At 37.7% G+C, this 20,537-nt stretch overlaps 1 protein-coding gene across 3 annotated transcripts in view; it reads left to right on the forward strand.

The window, feature by feature from the left end:
• ESR1 (estrogen receptor 1) overlaps window positions 1–20,537 on the forward strand; it is a 277,313-nt gene that overhangs the window by 64,010 nt on the left and 192,766 nt on the right. For all 3 annotated transcript variants that reach the window (XM_077896962.1, XM_077896968.1, XM_077896956.1), the window contains exon 4: window positions 8,364–8,480. In XM_077896962.1, coding sequence (XP_077753088.1) covers window positions 8,364–8,480 — 117 coding nt within the window. The remainder of the gene's footprint in view (window positions 1–8,363; window positions 8,481–20,537) is intronic.

Raw genomic sequence — 20,537 nt, forward strand, 5'->3', positions numbered from 1 at the left:
ATGTGCTGGGGGAGTCTTGACCATTGAAACAGAAGCTCTTGCCTCTTCTTTCATGACTTTTATCAGCATGTCTGGGAGGAACTTCCCTAGGAATTTCATCTTGGAGGGCTCCTGAAGAAGGATGAGACCCCTTATTTACCAATTAGGTGGCCAGAAGCTTAAAGGACCTTCATATTCCATACCATGCTAGATCTGAGTAAACACCTTCTTTCCCTTCTGTCTCAAAGCACCACAGTGCTTCGTCAGGGAGTGAGAGGGTGAGACAGTGGCTTCTAAGTGGTCCATGGAAGCCAGGCCAGTAAGCACAGTGGTGCTCAGGGTTTCTGAGTTGTGCCCCCTTGCTCTGATAGCCAACCCATTTGTCTCTTACTTGCTTCCTCAGCTTTGGACTGAAATAGTTTATACTGCTTTTGACGCCAGTATTTGGAATTTAAATGACTCTAAGTTGAGAGAAAGCTTGGGGAACTTTTTGGAAACAGTGGAACAGAGCAAAGGAGAGGGGGTATCTGGAGGTGAGCTGAATGCTGCTTGGCATTGGACTAATCGCACTGGTTGTCACATTGCTTTCTTTTATGTGATGCTTATCTATTGTCCCAGAAGGAGCAATTTCAGAAAGTCCTTTTCTGGGCTGTAGAACAACCCTGGCTTATTTGTTGAGTCTTAAGAGGCATTATTGAAAGTGGTTCATTGTCTCTGGTGTATTACAATGAGATGGTGGTCACTGATTTCATTATGTTTTCCTTTATTGCAGCTGTTGGTTTGATCCTGTGCCAGGTGCTTAAAACAATTGTGGTTTTGCAGATGGTAAGCAATGCTGGACAAGGAGAGGGATCATGTCCATTACCCTGGCCAAAATTTTTAGCAGACTGGGGTCTGACGAGGGCAAGTAAAGGATTTCCTCTTCATTTTCACGTAGAAAAAGAAACTGTTTAGGACAATTATCTTTCCTAGAATTCCTTTAAATATTTTTTACTTTAAAAATATTCTCAGATGCAAATAATATTTTTATTTCACTTAAAATATACCAGAATTGACTAGCTGTAAAAATGTAATTCAGGATGCATTATTAAGGCATGCTGTTTTTATTTGTATGCCATTACATACAGATGTAGTTGTGAAATAGTTCAAATCATGGCACATTGAATGTCCTCACTGGATTTTTAGGAATGTGTTCACTGAGACAGCCAAATTCTATTTCGTTTTGTTTGGCTCAATGCACTGGCTATAAATCAGAGAATATTCACTTTAATATCTGAGTCAAAATTTATTTCCAAACATAATACTGCAGTTGTTCTTTTTCAGAAAGTAAATTTCTTATTTATTTCCCTAATACCTTGCCTTCTACTCTCTCTTTCTCTATTTTGTGCTGGAATGTGCTGGAATGTCATCTAGGGAGAGTTTGATAAAATATGCCATAATCTACTGCTAAATATATTTCATATGATTAATCTCTCATATCTTTACCTTTGGGAGTCTTAGGAATCACAGGTTCTGGAAATTAATTTCATTGCTGCTTCTGAAATGCCCTCCTGATATTACAATATTGTAATTACATTAGGGAAAAACATTTTGATTGTAGTTTAAAGTATAATAGTATTTAGACATCTGGCTAGGTCTAGGTATTGAGTTCTTTCTATGACACCAGCCCAATGGTGGGTATTCCTGGAGTAACAAGTCTTGTGAACGAGGTAGACCAAGGCTTTGATTATGGACCCATCTCTAGTAGTGGAGTGACTTTGAACAAGTTAGTCAATCTCTTGGGGTCTCAGTTTCTGCTTCAATAATATGGGAGTTACAATGACCTGACTTATTAGTTGTGATGTTTAGATGAGAAAAACAGCTAAAGTCACCTGGCGTGGTGTGTGGTCCATGGGGACCACATGGCCAATACTGCTAGCCAGCCCTTGGGCCCAAGGACATTTTTTTTTTTTTTTTTTAGAGGGAAATCTAAACAGGCCAACTTAAAATGCACATCTTTAATTATTTTTCCTGCCTTACCTCATGAAGATGCTTCCTATACACCCAGCTTTGTTTAAAACAGTTGTGGTAAAGTATACATAACACAAGATTTCCTATTTTAATACATTTTAATTCAGTGATGTTAACTACATTCACATTGTTATGCAACTATCACCAGTGCCCATCTCCAGAACTTTTTCATCATCCCAAATGAAAACTCTCTACTCGTTGCACAATAAATTCCCCATTTCCTCCTTCGTACAACTCTTGATAACTCCTATTCAGTTTTCTGTCTCTATGAATTTGACTACTCTAGGTACTTGATCCAGGTGGACACATACAATATTTGTCCTTTTGGGTCTGGCTTATTTCACTTAGCATGTCTTTAGGGTTCATCTATGTTGTAGCATGTATCCAAATTTTATTTCTTTTGAAGGCTGAATAAAACTCCATTTAATGTATATACCATATTTTTCCCCCATTTATCTGCCAGTGGACATTTGGGTTGTTTCCAGCTGTTGGCTATTGTGAATAATGTACTATAAACATGGATATACAAATATCTGTTTGGGTCTGTGCTTTCAGTTCTTTTGGGCATATACCCAGAAGTGGAATTTCTGGATTATAGGATTTCCAACTTCATTTAACATGCCTCCCAAGCTTTGGTACTACATTTATAATAATTGTTTGGTAGTTGCTTGTTGGTGTGCTACTGAAATCTCAAATACAGTATGCTTCAAAATTTTCCATACCTCTTCTTCCCACGCTACTCCCAAATCCGATCCTCTTTTTGATTAATGATAAGAATAATTTTTGAGACATCCTGGCACAAGCCACCAGAATCTTTGACCTCCTTCTCCCCTGTTCCTCCTTTCTAGCCCTAAGAATTTGGCAAAGCTAATTTAAGCTTTTTTTTTTTACCTCTTCTTTTTGCCTTGTCTGCTCTAGTACTCAGAGATGATTATTTTGGTGCATATTTTGGTATTTTTTTTCTTTGGCATTACCTTGAACATTTTTAATCCTTCATTTTCTTTTTTTAAAATAAGATTTGTTTCTTTATTTGAGACAGACAGAGAGAGAGAGAGAGAGAGAGAGAATGAATGAGTTGGAGGGGCAGAGGAAAAGGAAGAGAGAATCTCTAGCAGACTCCAAGCTGAGTGTGGAGCCTGACATGCAGCTTGGTCTCATGATCCTAAGATCATGATCTGAGCAGAAACCAAGAGCCAGACGCTCAATGTAATGTGCCACCTAGGTGCCCCAATCCTTCATTTTCTAATGAATATTAATATATGATTTTCATTAAAAAATCTTTTGAACTCTCATTTCCAACAAATTTCTTAGGACCAAGTTTTGCCCTTGTGAACCTCAGTTTTGGGGTCCTGGGTATGGCAACCATTGTTTTGTTTGGGGTTATCATCTTCTCAGTCATTACTTCCTTTATAGAACTCCAACCTGACCCCTCAAAAGACCTGTTCTCCAGACGGGATAAGGGTGGGGGCAACAGAGTTTTAGCAATTCCATTTTGTTCAGATAACAAATATTTGTTAAGCTCCACTGTGTGCCTGAGAGTGTGCTGGGTACAGAATAAATGATGATAAATGAGACAGATACAATGCATCCCTCATCAAGCCTATAGTCACCTGGGGATGGTGACAAGCAATTAAAGTCCAATGTAGTAAGCACTGTGATAGGACAAAAGCTAGGCATCATTGGAGGGGCAGAAAGGAACCTCAGCTTAGTTGATATCTCAACTGACACACTTGAGAGATTAATGGGAGTCAGTTGGGCTAAGTGTAAGGGAAGTGTGTCCCCCCAAGAAAGAATGGTGTATGCAGTCCTGGAGGTAAGAAGGAGAAGGGAAAAGAGAGAACAGAGGACATGGTTAGAACTTAATGTAAAAGATAAGACCAGGAAGGGAGGTAGGAGCTGATCAGGAACAGCTTTATAAGCTGTTTTAAGGCATTTAGATTTTATCCTTAGAGCTTTGAGGAGCATCAGAATATGAAAGCAGGGTAGAGGCATGGTGGTGTATGATTTTAGAAGAATCACCTGGCAGCACAGTGGGGAATGGTTGGCGGGGGAAAGCTGGAGGCAGGGGGTGGCTTAGTATGCTGCTGTGATAATCTGGGCTGGAGACAGTGTGAGTGATGGTAGGGATGGTGGGCCCTGGGAAAAATTGATTTTGCTTTTTAAAAGAATTTAAAATAATTGATTGGATCAGTGTGTACATGTGTGTGAAGGTTTGAGTGAGGAAGAGCGTAGAGAGTCTTGAAATAACACCACGTCTCAGGCTTTGTGGTAGTGGTAAGTTGGAAGAGATTAATGAGGAAAGATGATCATCAGTTATGTTTGGGACACATTCATCTTGACGAAGCTATGAAAAAGTCAAATCTAAATGGACTGTGGGTGAGTAGGTATATGGATGTGAAGCTCAGCAAAGAGATTTGGTCTGATGTGACTGCCAGAATGTGGTGAGGGAAAAGTGTGGCAAAAGGAAAGATACCCAGTGTTAAATTTCTCTCAGAATACTACTTATTTTCTTTTTTTCAGCTTTATTGAAGCATAATTGACAAAATTATAAGATATTTAAAGTGTTCATTGTGGTGATTTGATATACCTATCCTTTGTGAAAGGATTCCCTTCACTGAGTCAGTTGACATATCCATTGCATCATATGTTTACTTTTTTATGGTGAGAACATTTACATTCTACTTTCTGAGTAAATTTCAATGATACAATACAGGTGTTATCAATTCTTGTTATCATGTTATACATCAGATCCTCACACCCTATTGGTCTCAAGACGCCATATAAAGTGATGCCATGCAGTATTTGTCTTTCTTTGCCTGGCTTATTTCACTTCACAAAATGCCCTCCAGCTTTATCCATGTTGTCACGAATGATAGGATTTCCTCTTTATTAAGGCTGAAGAATATTCCAATATATTTATATAAATACCATCTTTTCTTTTTTAATTTATTTATCAATGGACACTTGAGTTGTTTCTGTTCCTTGACGATTATGAATAATGCTGCTATGAACATGGTAGTACAGATATCTCTTTGAGTTAATGATTTTGTTTTCTTTGGGTAAATACCCAGTAGTGGAATCACTAGATTGTAGGGGTAGTTCTATTTTAAATTTCTTGAGGAACTGCCATACTATTTTCCACAGAGGCCACACTGCTTTGCATTCCTACCAAATAGTGCACGAGCACGAGGGTTTCCTTTTCTCCATGTCCTCACCTGCTTGTTTTAATATGGTCTGTTTTATATTTCTTAATATAAGACTATATTAATTATATTAATATAATATAATTATATATTATTATATATATTATTATATATTATTATATAAAATATAAACTCATTTTTATAATAATATATTATTAATTTCTAACCATGAGTCATTGCTTATTTTTGTAGCTAGCAATTGTGATCTTTCTATGTGGTGGTAACAATGCAAAATCAGCTACTACTGACAGAGGGAAAAATAAGAAGAAAAGGAAAAACAAAAAGTTGAGAGAAAGAATCCCAGAGACAAGTGGGGAAAAGCTGTGTATGAGCCCATCTGCTGGCCTAGGAGCTGTGGGTTGGCCTGGTGGTTCCTGTTCTTCATGCTTTCTGCTTAGGTTTCATTTTTCTCCTCTTCTCTCTATTTCCAATTATTCAGACCCCATATTAGTCCAAAGCTTTACTTTTATTTTTGGTGGGCAACACAATAGTGATTATTTCTCTAAAACATCACCTGAGCCTCACATCTTGGTTTTGGCCTTTCACACTTCATCCAGGCCTAATGTAAAAGGCACATTAGGGCCTATCTGGTCACGGGTACATGGAGTTCCTCACTGTCTTCAGTGAAAACACTGTATATTTCATTCATACAGTTGGTGTGATTTTTTTAAAAAATTAACTCTACTTCAATAGGATAGGATTTTCACAGGCATTGTTTTCACAAGAACAAATAATAAAGCTTAAAATAAAGTTTCTTGTTAAAGAAACTAATTTTGAATTGATTCAATTGCTTTAATAGCACACCTTTACTGAGGTGCCTGGGTGGCTCAGTTGGTTAAGTATCTGACTCTTGATCTTAGCTCAGGTCTTGGTCTCAGGGTCATGAGTTTCAGCTCCACCCAGTATGGAGAGTATTTAAAAAAAAAATAACAACACACCTTTACAAAGTTATACTCAGAGAACAAAAAACTACCTGCTGTTTTCCTTCTCTGATGTAAGTTGAAGACTTATAAATAGTTAATGGTGTTTAGTTAAGAAGATTTTGTTTTAACCACATGTATCAAATATGTACCTATTCATTTTTTTTGTTGTTGTTGCCAATTTACTAATTCTAAATTTTAATGTAGTCGGAGCAGAAAATCCACTTTATCACCAAGAGTTTGCATTACAAACATGATTCTGCTGTGCATCTATTTTCTTTCTAGTTAAGGGATGAATTCAATTGCACAAATCCAGTGTGTTTTATCTGTTAAACATGTTAGTTCAGGAATTTCACTTGGTTCTATAAAGATACACATCTACAGGGATGGCCAGTGCAAACATAACATTTTGCCAGTTGGCCTCTGGTCCAATTCAGTTCTCCCATCTTCTTGCTTGCAGAACAACTGGTTTTTGAGAGGAAAGTGTATCAGAGTTAATTTTTAGTTTGAATGATTATTGACTCTTTTCTTCTGAGATTTAATATAAACTCATTTTTAGATTTAAAATAAATCAGCATGTAGAGCATAAACATCATAGGAAACCAAACACTGAAAATTTCTTTGAGGTGTCAGAAGACGGCAACTTTTGCTTAAAGTTAACATCTGCCTAGGTAAATTTTGTTTCTGATTCTATTATTTCCTCAGCTTGTCTGTGTTAATAAGGGCAGTTCTAAACATAAAAACTATTCCTGGATATTTGAGGTGGTGTGTGGTCTTTTACTGAAGTTGTCAGTTTACAATTTTGCTGGCTAGTTTGCTGGTTCCTATTATGGTCGGAAGAAGAATGTATGTGTTAATTTGATCTGAAGCCTGTTTATGTAGTTATTTTTATAATGTATGTCTAAAGATGGAGAAGCAAGTTTTATGAGACCAACATTTCTTGTTAAGGTCCCACTCCACCCTATTCTAATTGAGATTGACCCTTAAGCTGAATAAGGAACAAAGAGTTCTATAGTGAAAACACTTTAATACATGTTACATCTTGCCCTTAGTGAATGGGAAAATGGAGACACAGATGATCTGAATTAGAGGGGGCAATATTTCCTCACTTTTTTTTTTTTTTTTGAGAATGGGAAACATTTAAAAATAATATATATCATCTCCATAGTCTAAATTCAGGCCTAAGCATTTGGATTTTAGATAAATGGATTTCTTCATTAAACATGCCGATATTTATTAATTTGTGGAGTTTGATATTCACATCAGAAACCAGACTTCTTTTGAGGGATAAAGAAATGGAGGTGACCTCTAAATCTTAGAGCAGAAAATTCTTATGGGCAATTGGCCCTATGTAGTCAGAACTCAAAGAAGAGGGTTGGTCTGGGAGTACAAATCTGCGAATCATCTGCATTTATGACCACGGGAGCTGTAGCCATGGAATAGATTCTCTCGTGGCAGACTTTGGAATCAGAAGAAGGGCTTGGGGCAGCCCGGGTGGCTCAGTGGTTTAGCGCCACCTTCAGCCCAGGGCCTGATCCTGGAGGCCCAGGATCGAGTCCCACGTCAGGCTCCCTGCATGGGGCCTGCTTCTCCTTCTGCCTTTGTCTCGCTCTGTCTCTCTCTCTCTCTCTCATGAATAAATAAATAAAATCTTAAAAAAATAAAAATAAAAAAAAAAGAGAAGAAGAAGGGCTTGACACTGAGTCCTGTGCTGCTCTAGAGTGGATGTTGGAGAGAATCTGCAAATGAAACTAGGAAGCCACAGCCTGAGGGGTGGAAAGAACATGGGGGAGTTCTTTCTTTAACCTCATGTTTACTGCATCTCTGTTGCTCAAATTCTCTTTCTCATTCACATCCATGATATACAACTCTGTCTCACAGAAAAGATCTCCCGGGACCTCACATCACTCTCAAACCTTCACCTTACATCCCTCTCTACTTCTCAGTTCAACTCTTCAGAGAGGTCTACACACTTAAGCTCTGCCTTTTCCTCACCTCTCCTGCATAGCTCAACCCACACCTGTTTTCTATCTTAGCTGTCCCACAAAAGTTGCTTAAATCCTTATGTCTAATGACTCCTATTACTGAATTCAACAGATATTTCCAGTCTACATCTTACCTGACCTATCAGAGTATCTGCAACACAGTAAAGCCAAGTAGATGACAGGAAAACATCCTCCAGGCAGTTTCTCTCTAGATTCTGACTACATCTCCTGAAATAATATTAATTCTGTCCTCTTGCTTTTAATAGGACATAATGACTACATGTGTCCAGCTACCAACCAGTGCACAATTGATAAGAACAGGAGGAAGAGCTGTCAGGCCTGTCGGCTGCGCAAGTGCTATGAAGTTGGCATGATGAAAGGCGGTAGGTACCTGCCTCCCAAGAGCACCCACCCAGGAGGGGCGTCCATGCCTGCCCCCCAGTGCTGGCTACTTCTGTCCTAACCACCATGGCAGTGCAATGTTTTCCCTTCTAATTAATTGTTTCCTAGTCCTATTTTTCTTTGCAACAAAAGTATTTTTATAACACTTTTTTTTTTTTTAAATAGGAAGTTCCTGGAACTGGATATTCTAACATGCCATTTTGTGTTTTATATTTTAGATGTAAATACTTATATTTTGAATCAGAGGTGTGTGGGAGGTGGCAGTGGAAGGAAAGGAAGACTGCTCAGTGAATTAATCTAGAAATATTTTTCAGTGACTGTTTATGTTGCTAGTGCTAGAAAACGGTGTCTGAGAAGAAGCTTTCCCTAAAGTGAGACTTGTAAATGTGAGAGCTAAATAGCTAATTTATAGTCTTCCAGTGTCTTCACATCCTTCAGGGAGTTCGAATGTCAATCAAAAGGCAGCTTTCTCCTTTAGAAGTTGAGTCAACTAGTGGCTCCTATAACAACCTCAGCATCTGGCATGGGGCTTGGAGCAGTGGAGTCGGTGCTGAGTGCTGACAAATCATGAGGCTTTCAGGCTTTGTGCCCGTGTGCTTCTGTCTTTGTGGCCATGTGCGTGTGTGCATGCATGCGTGCATGAGTGTGTATGTGTGTGTGGTTTTCTGTCTTCTCATGTATCCAGTTTTCCATTTTCTTTTATGGGAATCCAGTTTCTGGTTCTGGGGGCATTTTTTGCTCCATAGATGTGGTTGCCTGATCTTGTCTTCTTGGAGATCTAGTCTTGAGGAACACAGATGCCAGTCTTGGGTAGCCTTCAAACTACTGGAAGAGAACAAATAGAAACTGTGTAATTAAAGCCATGGTGTGTTCAGTGTTTTCAGAGGATACTGAGGGGAGGGAGGGGCCTGGGATTTTGTTGCCTGCTGACTGTAATAGGGGAAGAGCTTTCTGAGGAATAAGAGGCATGGCATGAGTTAAGGAGAAGGGAATTAGCATGAAAAAGAATGTTGATGGCGCAGGTGAAGGGCAGCTAATCTTTTCCCTCATTAATACTTGCCTGAAAAGGGGAATCGGAAGGAAAACCAAGAACCTGGTTGGAAGGGAGTTTACAGTCAAAGATTCCTGAGTTCCATGGTCACAGATAAGACTGCCAGGTTGAGATTTTAGATACAGTTTGAGATAAATTCTCTCAAAACAGACGAAATATTGAATTTATTATGCATTGTGTGAGCTGTGACTCTGTGTCTCCGATGTCTGAAAAAGCAGCTTTAATTCAAAGTAATTAATTCCAAGAAATTAACAGCCACATTGAGAAAATCATACTTGGAGTCCTAAATGAATTAAATATTTAAGGAATTCATCTTTCTTTGTACCATTGGAGAATCAGTCAAAGCTTAATTAAACTTACAAAAAGCTTGTTAAGGTAACTTGATAAGTGACAGTAATGTAACAGCTATATGTAAAAAGTTTAATTTGAACCAGTGGAGTGTAAATTTAATGTGCTTCCTTGGTGACTACAGGTAGGTTAAGCTGAGTCTCTTAATGTTCTGTCTGAATGCTGAAATAATCAACTTGTGAATATGTCCAAAACATTTTTTCCTTTGAGAGTACCCATATATTGGCCCCACTTCATAAAAACAATCTCTGTTTTTTCCTAATTTGTATCCGAATACAATCTGGCTGTATATTTAACATAAATTATACATGCTCATTTTTAATCTAAGAAAAATTCTAATATGCAAAGATATAATAAGAGTCCTCCCACTGTTTTCAAATACAACTCTAGATAATTTCACTATATCTAGGCAGTCTGCATGTGCATGCATATTCTTACATGGGCATATTTATGACTAAAATGTACTTATCTGTGTTAGTCTGCTGCTATATTAGTCTCCTTGGCCTGCCATAACAAAGTCTATGGCCTGGGGGGCTTAAACAATAGAAATCAATTTTCTCACAGTTTCTGGAGGCTAAAGTCCAAGATGAAGTTGTTGGAAAATCCAGTTTCTGGTAAGCGCTCTCTTTCAAGCTTATAGATAGCTGCCTTCTCACTGTGTCCTTTTCTCTGTGGGCACAGACATAGAGGAAGCATTCTCTGGTGTGTGTCTCTCTTCTTATAAAGGTGCTGGTCCTATTGGATTAGGATCTCACCTTTATGATGACTTCAGTTAACCTGTAATTGCTTCCATGAAGGCCTGATCTTCAAATACAGTCACACTGTAGCTTATGTGACTTCAACATATGAATTTTGGTGGGAAATAATTTAGTCTATAACATCTGCCGTATCAAAGTACTATAGATGGGGGGCTTAAACCATAGAAGTGTATTTTCTTACAGTTCTGGAGGCTAAGAAGTCCACGGTGAGGGTGCCAGCAGGTTTGGTCTCATTTGAAAGTTTTCCCCTTGGCTTGCAGATGGTCACCATCTCACTGTGTCCTCCTTTTTTTCCCCCTGTATTTACACACCCTTGGTGTTTTTCCTTCTTATAAGCACACAAGTCCTGTTGGATTAGAGCCCCACCTGTATGACTTCATTTGATCTCTGTTATCTCTTCAAAGACCCTGTGTCCAAATAAAGTCACAATCTAAGGTACTGGGGGTTAGGGCTTCAATGTGCATTTTGGGGAGAACAAAATTCAGTATATAACAGTATCTCATAGAGAGTTCTCAGCAGTTTATTCAGTGTCTGTCTGCATATAATAAAACGTGTCTTTCTGGCAGTTTATATATGTGTGTAAATTTTATGCCAAGCTTTAAAGTTGTAAAATTATAAGCTGTGCATACATCTCATTTTAATGATATGTATAAAGTGTTTGCCATTAAAGCAATGTAATTTATTGTATTTTCTACAACATGGAATACCACACATAACCTTATGACACCTTGTATAACAGCTCCCCAAATCCCACTGAATAAAGACTTAATTTACAATTGGAAGTACAAATATAACTATAAAATTTGAAATTACTTGTAAAGACAGCTGTGACTAAATAAATCTTTATAACATTTCCTCCTGGTTTCATAAGAATACAGTTTCGTAACCAGGCTTGACAGCAATTAGAATATTGAATCTCTACATATGACATAATATGGTTAGTTTCTGATAAAAGAGAGATAATTATTTACCCACCCCCTGTTTTTATAGCAAGGCTGAATACATTTACTGAAATATGCTAAAGATACAAAAAAGTACACGATTTACCTACATGAAGAAATTATTTGAATCCGTTAATGATGCCTTTATTACCCTGAAAATCCCAACATCATTATTAGATTTGGTTCTGAGCCACAGTAGTTCTGTAAGATGCAGAATTTAAGATATGCTTTAGGGAACGCGTTTCCCCATCTTCATACATGTACACATCTCTCTGGTTCAGCTGCATTTTCCTCCTCATCTGTATCCCTCCTCTTCAACCTTAGAAGGCAGATTCAATGTGTTTCCTTTTGGGAGGCCTTCCCTGTTGCCTCATGCTATGTTAATTCCCAGTGTTCTACCTTTCATAGCACCTGGCTCTTGTTGAGTTACCATAATTATTATTGTTAGCTATTCTACAACTGTCCATAAACTCCATGATGACAAGGACTCTCTCTGTCCTGTTTACTAAGCTAGCACTAAGCAAGTCACAAAGTAAGTGTTCAAAATTTTCTTTTCTTTTCATGAATTGATGACTTAATTTATTTAAATAATTATTTGTTTAGACTTTCTTACACATGAGCTATTATGGAGCAACAAGAATAAGACCCAGTCCCTTCCATCACTGTGTTTATGGTACAAAGAGGACATTTGTATATGAAGTGGCAAAAAAGTCCAGAAGACAAGTTGAGAGTGAGTTGGAAGATGAAGACCAGTGGCCAATGGTAGTTCAGAGCTTTAGCTAACTGCTCCTGGGTTAGTTCAACCCAGGATATTACTCAGATATCTAACTTTCAAAGTGTATATATATTTTTAAGATTTCTTATTTATTTTAGAGGGGGGAGGGTCAGAAGGAGAGGAATAGAAATCTTCAAGCAGATTCCCTGCTGAGCATGGAACCCAAAACGGGGCTTGATGCCAGGACCCCAAGATCACGACCTGAGCTGAAATCAAGAGTTGGATGTTTAACTGACTGAGTCACCCTGGTGCCCCCACAGTGTGTATTGTTATCAAAGAATCTACTATTCTAGTTTGGTTTGGTGGAAAGGGGGAAGACTTCAGAGATGGAATTCCTGGTCCAAATACTGCTCCTCCTCTGAGCAATCCGGTTATAGTTGCTTTTATGAACTTCATTATCCTCAGATGTAAAATAAAAATAGTTTCCACTTCACAAGTTTGTTACAAAAATTGCAATTCATAACTTATAAAAGTACTTTATAAATTTAAAGTACCACACAAGTGTTAGCTATTACATCTTTTCTCTCTTTCTTCTTTTTGGAAGAAAGAAAAAGAATGGTAATTTCATCACTTCTACTGGGTATAAATATCTAAGTCCCTGTGGGGAATAAAAACTTGGCTCAGACACGTCTGCTTTTCTTTCTTTTGGTGCCATATATTTGATATAGCTTAATGAGGAGCAAGATTGGTTGTGTATTTCATTTTATGATGTCAGAGATTTACACAAATTTGTTAAAATTCTTTTCTCAGAATAAACTCAGCTGTGTGTGGGTGGTAAGGTTTTCACTCTTCAGATGAGGAAATTGACACACAGAAATTAACTGATGCAGGAAATTAATTGATAGACATGCACTGCCCATCCTGATTATGTTTGCATATAACGCATTAAGAAGAAATTTGAAGGGGAGTAGGAGATACAGGCTTTCGGATATGGAATGAATAAGTTATGGAATAAAAGGCACAGTATAGGGAATATAGTCAGTGATATGTTATATTGATATATAATGACAGATGGTAGGTATACTTGTACACGTAGCATAATCTGTAAACTTGATAAATCACTATGCTGTATAACTGAAACTAATGTAATGTTGTGTGTCAACTATACTCAAATAAAAAAAATGAAATTTGAAATAAAGTAATAAATACTATTTTTTATTTTGATAACAATGTTACAATTTAATTTTGAGAAATACTCCCAAACAATAACTAAATTAAATAAATTAATGTTATAGTTTTCAAGTGAAAAGATACCAATAATATAGACAGGGAGAGGTATGTTATGAGCCCAGTATAACTCAGAACCCAATGAAGAATTGGAAAGTAAAATATTTGGTTATTGCCTAAGTTTAACATTTATCATCATGGGCTACTATAATTGATTGTACTGAAGAGATAACTCCCAATCCAGAAAATTAGTTTTCCTTTAATCCTACATTGACTGTCTTTTACCAAAAGTAGTCAACTGATTATTTTCCTTTTTAAAGACTGTATTTATTTATTTATTTATTTATTTATTTATTTATTTATTTGAGAGAGAGAGTGTGTGTGCATGTGTGAGCGTGCCAATGGGAACCTGGAGAGGGGCAGAGAAGGAAGGAGAGTGACAAGCAGACTCTGTATGGAGTACAGAGCCTAGTTCTGGGCTCCATCCTATGACCCTGAGATTGCCCTGAGATTTCCTGAGTGGAAACCAAGAGTAGGACGCTTAAACCACTAGCCACTCAGGTGCTGCAGTAATCAACTGATTGTTAATATTAGTGATGATAGAACCAAATAGACGAATTTAGAATGTAAATGTGAGGTTCTTTCTTGGGATTGTCCAGTAATTCATGTGAGAATTGTAACTTCATGTGAATCTAAGCTTTTTCAGGAGGCATGGTTAGGGGTACATGTTTAGGGTTTGATTTTAGAAAAATGTTAAAGAGAAGCTAATATTTCTTGGCCAAAGAGATTCTGGCTGTTTTAAGCAGTAACCTATATATTTATGCTATTAGAATATTATTTTATTAATTCCTATTATGGATAATTTATTCAGAGTTTCCTGCATATGATCATTTTTTATTGGAAGACAAAGAAATACACTGAATCCAGTCCTTGTATCATATATAGGGCCATAAAGATTAATGAATCTTTAATATTGCAAAGCAATATTTAAATCCATCAAATATTTCTACCAGCAGTAGCAGATTCTCAGTCTCTAAGACAGATGAAAGCTGATTTGGCATAGCCTCTCTTCACTCATTTTGTTGTTCCTGAGAAACTCAGGCTCTTGGGAACACAGTTTACAAACCACTGATCTTATCTAACTCCTTCCTCTTCTAGGTAAGAAAACTGATCTAGAATGATCAAGTGACTTGATCAAAGTCTCAGAACTACTTAGCAGAAAAGTTGAACTTAGAATTCTAGATTCTAAACTCAGAGTTCTTTCTTTCCCCCAGCATACCTCTTTACTGTAAGTACTCCATGCAACAATTGACATTTAACATGTAAAATAATTGACTAAAAATATGAGTGGCATATAACTAAGTTAATGCACACAAACACATACATATACCCCAGAGAGAACAAATCTAGAGGTAAGAAACCACCTACTAAGACTTCAGTAATCTGTTGATCTGGAGAGCTAAGGGAATTAGGCCTACCAAGTTCATAGCTAACCTATGAATACCACTCTATTTCTGCTTTAGCAGTAGTGGCAGCAATGACAGTAGTAGGGGATGTGGAATATGTTGGGACTCACCCTGAATTTAAAGAAAAGAGAAAGTGGGTAATGACACCATTGGGGTTCCTTAATTTAGCACAAATGAGAACAAGATGACTAATTAGTCATTCTATCCAAACATTGGTAAAAATGAAAGAGATAATCCTGATACATCATGCCCTCAGCTGCCTGATGAGAGTAGAGGCAGGTCAGCATCTGTGACTGTTAGTTCAGTTGGGTGAAGCATGGTGGTGGGTAGCCTAGTGCTGCTTCCATCCTTGTAGGAAACATGCTGCCTTCAGACCTCTTATGTAGACAGAACAACTTTCTTACAGATTTGGCAGAGTATGATGGGATCAGGTCAATTTGAAGATTGGTGCCCTACTGATGACACCACCAAAACTACTTTTGTTAAGGTTACCAATGACCTTATGTTGCTAAATCCAATAGTCAAGTCTCAGTACTCATCTTGATCAATTAGCAGCCTCTGACAGGGTAGATAGTTCTCTCTTCCTTAATCTACTTTCTTTACTTGGCTTCCAGGACTATATACTTTGTAAGGTGGGTCTTCAGAGTTACATGCAAAGGTTGAAAAAATTGGGTCTATTCTTGTAATTTATCACAATTAGAAAGATGAGCTTTTCAGATTTTAGACTGAAAAATAATTATAGAGTCATAGAATCTCGGATGTGAAGGGGGCCCAATGGGTTTATTTACTCTTCTTCACTCAATGTAGGAATTCTGTAGACAGCAATCCTGACAGCTTGTGTTGGAGTGCTGAAAACAGATGTGCATCTTATTTTCATGCCTCTCTTAGATATGTGATAAATGAAATGGACATAGTGAGTTAAAAAACCCAGAAGTAGATGTACACCAGTATTCCTGGAAAGATGTCGGCTAGTTTCAGTATACTAGATTTCACTAATTTATTCAGATGTGGGTTTAATATATGCGTGTGTATGTTACAATTGCTTATGAATGCAAATTAAAAAGGATTTAAATGTAAGGCTATTTAATATTTCAGTAGAAATTCCCTGTGTGTATAAAATTAACCAAAGAACATTGACAGTCATGCTTTTATTTTTATTTAAGTTATAGCTAGAATACCATTTTAATTTTTTTTTCAATTATTTTTATACTGAAATAATTTGGTTGCTTATTTAGAGGTCAGTTTAGTTCTTAAAGGATGGAAAGAGAGATCTTCATTTACTTTTCTAAGAATGACCTAGGAAGTTAGAAGGAATGCTGACAGTTTTTTAAGGCCAGGCAAAAATTTCAGGACTGATCTGTCTTACTCCTATGAGTTGCTTTTGCAAAAGTAAATTGGCCTTGAGATTATATAAAGACCCTTTCTGTGGATAGAACTTCTAAAATGTAGAATTTTGGGGGCAGTAATTGTATGAATGAATTGCTGCTTTAAATTGCATAAATCTAAGACCTCATGAATTTTCATGTGTTTACTTTCAGTTTCAATGAGTGTGATGAGGATAGTGAAGGATGTTTAGAGCTGAAAAGAACTTAAAGATCGCCTAGCCCATTTCTTTGTTTTTTAGTTATTGTTCAAGTCCAAGTCACACAGCTAATTAACTGCTCAGACAAGTGGTCAAGACTCTTTTGACTCCTCGTTCAGTGCTCTTTTCATTGTACTACACTGCCTTGCTGAACTAGAGTGATTTAGATCATCACGAAAGAGAGACAAATGCATAAGTAAGATATTAATATCACATGGACCACAACTGTAGACACAAAATACTACTCTTCTTCAACAAGAACATTAATCAGTGCATTTGGCTTAGTTACACAGTTGATGTACCAAAATAAATTTATATGGTGATGGTTTTTTTTAAAGAGTTATTTAATATTCAATTACTTAATATTGCTTAATATTTAATATAATTTAAAAAGGACATTTACTCCTTCAGGCCACAGGTTTTCACTATTTTCCAATAACAATTTCAATATTTGTTGTAAAGCCTCTTTGTTTTCTTTTTTAAATGTTTAGACTGTTCCGGTATTAAAAAAAGTGACTCTGCCAGGTAGAAGGAAGCCTGGCTTAGGATTGAGTGTATGAGCTGGCTCTTCTGAGTACCCTTGGACAGATCACCTAGTTTTCCTGAACTCAGTTTTCCGTTCTGAAAACTATGGGCTTAGGACTCAGTGGTCTCTAAAATATCTTTCAAATCTTAAATTTTATGTTGCACAATCTAAGTTCAGATTAGTAGTGGAAAGGTCAGAATCTAAAGCTGAAGTTAGTGTATATTCATTTCTGGATATAAGGAACCACCTTAGCTGCCATCATATTTATATATCATGTTAAAGTTTGTAGGGGATCCCTGGGTGGCTCAGCGGTTTGGCGCCTGCCTTCAGCCCAGGGTGTGATCCTGGAGACCCAGGATCGAGACCCACATCGGGCTCCCTGCATGGAGCCTGCTTCTCCCTCTGCCTGTGTCTCTGCCTCTCTCTCTGTGTCTCTCATGAATAAATAAATAAAATCTTAAAAAAAAAAATTGTAGAGCAACTAGCAACTGGAAAAATCTGCTGGCATGGACAAAGCTTTCTCTTGAGTAATTAGCATGGAAAGAGAATCTCTTCTTAGTGGCTAGTGTCACAAAAATGATTGTGGTGTAGCCATGATAGTGGTTGAGCTATAGAAGGTAGCTATAGCATCACTACAAATTATTCAACCACATAAATGAGAGAATTCAAGAACAAAGTTTGTTGAGATAGGACTTTAATAAAACTAAGCTCTTTCTGTTATTAGAGATGTAATAGTTATACCTAAGACTGGAGTCCAAAGAACTGGTAAAAGTTTCTAGTTTGCCTTGACGAACAGATGAAGGAAGAGGCTAGACAGTAGCTTTTGAGAAGTTTCTGACTAAGTATCACACAAGCTAGTCCAGTGACGTTTGCTTGTATCCAGTAGTGTAAGCTCAGACTTCTGGGAAATATATGCCAGGCCTAAGAGAGAGCCTAAGGTAAAGTGTGGAGTCATGTATAATAAAGTCATGTCTGGTTACACCTTGAGGCAACATGTGGTTTAGTTTAAACTTGACTGAGCAAATAAAAGTTAGTGAGAAGCACACAGAATTATACTTAGGTGTTTATATCTTTAGAAGCTTGCTTTAAAAGACTGGCCATTATTACATTTATTTTGTAATAACTTTTTGGCAGTTTTATTTAGAAAGTTTTACATAGCAAATGCTAGGCTAAGCCCAAACTCCTTAGCCAAATCATCGACAGATAACCATTGTTTTAAAGATTTTATTTATTTATTCATGAGAGACACACACACACACAGAGGCAGAGACATAGGCAGAGGGAGGAGCAGGCTCCCTATGGGGAGCTTGATGTGGAACTTAATTCCAGAACCCTGGGATCATGACCTGAGCCAAAGGCAGATGCTGCTCAACCACTGAGCCACCCAGGTGCCCCTACAGATAACCTTTATTGAACATTTACTGCATGAAGGTCTTGGAGACACAAGGGGAAGACCACAAAGTCCAGGCAATCTAATGGTGGAAGGAAACCATTTACATAAAAAGGTGACCAAACCCCTTCATTTCCTCATGAGACCTAGTAGTGGAGTTGACCTAAAAATTTCTGCCATCTCAGCTCACCTGGAAGTTCTGACCCTAATGATATCAGTGCTCTCAAGGATCCAGTAAGCTCAAGTGTGCTGGCTGGCCCATTGTACTTACTTTCAACTTCTGGCTAATGTTCTTGGGGATCTGTCCTATTGCCATGTTAAGTCCTGCCCATCCTAGATTTATTTATTTTTCTTTGTGGGTTCCAGTCTCATAGAAAACATACCTGTGTAAAAATACCAAATACCCCATCAGAATATTCTGAGAATCAAATGGACGAATTATGTATTTTGGCAATTATGAATTGGCTTACAGATGTTAGGTATTGTTATTCATATATGGTGTAGCATTGTGGTCTTTTGCTTTTGGAATCAGACTGCCTAGATTCACATTTTAGCTTTGTCTAGAAATGTGACCTTGAACAAGATACTTAACCTCTCCAAACCCTATTCCTTCATTTTCCAAATGAGGATTATAATAATTCCTACCTAATAAGATTGTACAGGAATTGAGGTATAGCTTGTAGTATTGTATTTGGCTTTTTGCCAGCTCTTCATAAAGTTGGTTACAACAGGTAATAAGGAGCACACGCAGTTTTTGCCTTATGTACTTATCTAATCTCCAAATACAATGCTATTCCACATACTATCATCATCACCACAATTAATCAAGAGCTCTTAAGTAATTAGTTATTATGTATTTAGTTAAACCTGGGTAATCAGTAATACGTAAGATGTAGTGTCTAGCTCCAAGGAACCTACAATTTCGCCCCTGCTTTATCCTGGCATTCAGACTTCTCCATCCTCTGAATCACGCTTATTTTTTCCTGCTTCTTTGCTACTCTTAGAAACTTTTGGCTGCAGCAACCAGGTCTGCCCATTGAGCACAGAACATACCTTATCCCTTCTTGCCTCAATGTGAAGTTTCAGGGATCCCTGGGTGGCGCAGCGGTTTAGCGCCTGCCTTTGGCCCGGGGCGCGATCCTGGAGACCCGGGATCGAATCCCACGTCGGGCTCCCGGTGCATGGAGCCTGCTTCTCCCTCTGCCTATGTCTCTGCCTCTCTCTCTCTCTCTCTCTCTCTGTGTGACTATCATAAATAAATAAAAAACAAAAAAACTTTAAAAAAAAATGTGAAGTTTCAATGTGAAGTTAGTTATTAATACTTTATTTATTAGTAATAAATTTTCCCGTTTTCAAAGCCCTTCTCTCTGACTCGTTTAAGACTCCCTGGAAACCATAGCCCTTTTCCTCTGAGTACTAAATAATATTCATTCTCTGTTAATCAGAAAGTCAGGTGCGCTGCTGTTAGAGCCCTGTGTTAATCTAGGTACTGAGTTTTTTGAGTCTTGCCAGCTTGAGGACAAGTCAGACCCATTGGTGTGGAGTCAATTCAAGCTGTAAGAGCGCACTCTCCACCATCTCAGCTCTGAGTCATTTGACCTCAGCTCCTTTGATTTTAACATATACTTGGATATCTGTCCTCTCTGCCTCACCACCATTTCTAATCTTTGACGTAACCCCATCTACACAGATGCTTTCATTTTGAGTTCTAGGTTATTTAACTGACTACTTATTCTGTCATTAATAGAGTTAATTGCGTACAGACTTTGCTGCCACTTATCAGTAGAGATGCCAACCACTTAGCTCTGCCCTCAACACTGTCACCAAGTCTCATCCCCAGTCTGGCCTCTCGAGTGGCAAGGTGCCCATGCCAATTATTTTCTGGACCTTTGTGCTATTCCACCAGCACCCAGCCAACTGGCCTGATAGTGCATGTAAGATATCTTTATTTATGGAATACTGAATTGAATAAGGCATAGGATTCACCTTCTATGTGTCAGACAGTGGAGCCAAGCTAACAGGTTATTGTATTTT

Source organism: Canis aureus, chromosome 1 (assembly GCF_053574225.1).
Source record: "Canis aureus isolate CA01 chromosome 1, VMU_Caureus_v.1.0, whole genome shotgun sequence".
Taxonomy (NCBI): Eukaryota; Metazoa; Chordata; class Mammalia; order Carnivora; family Canidae; genus Canis; species Canis aureus.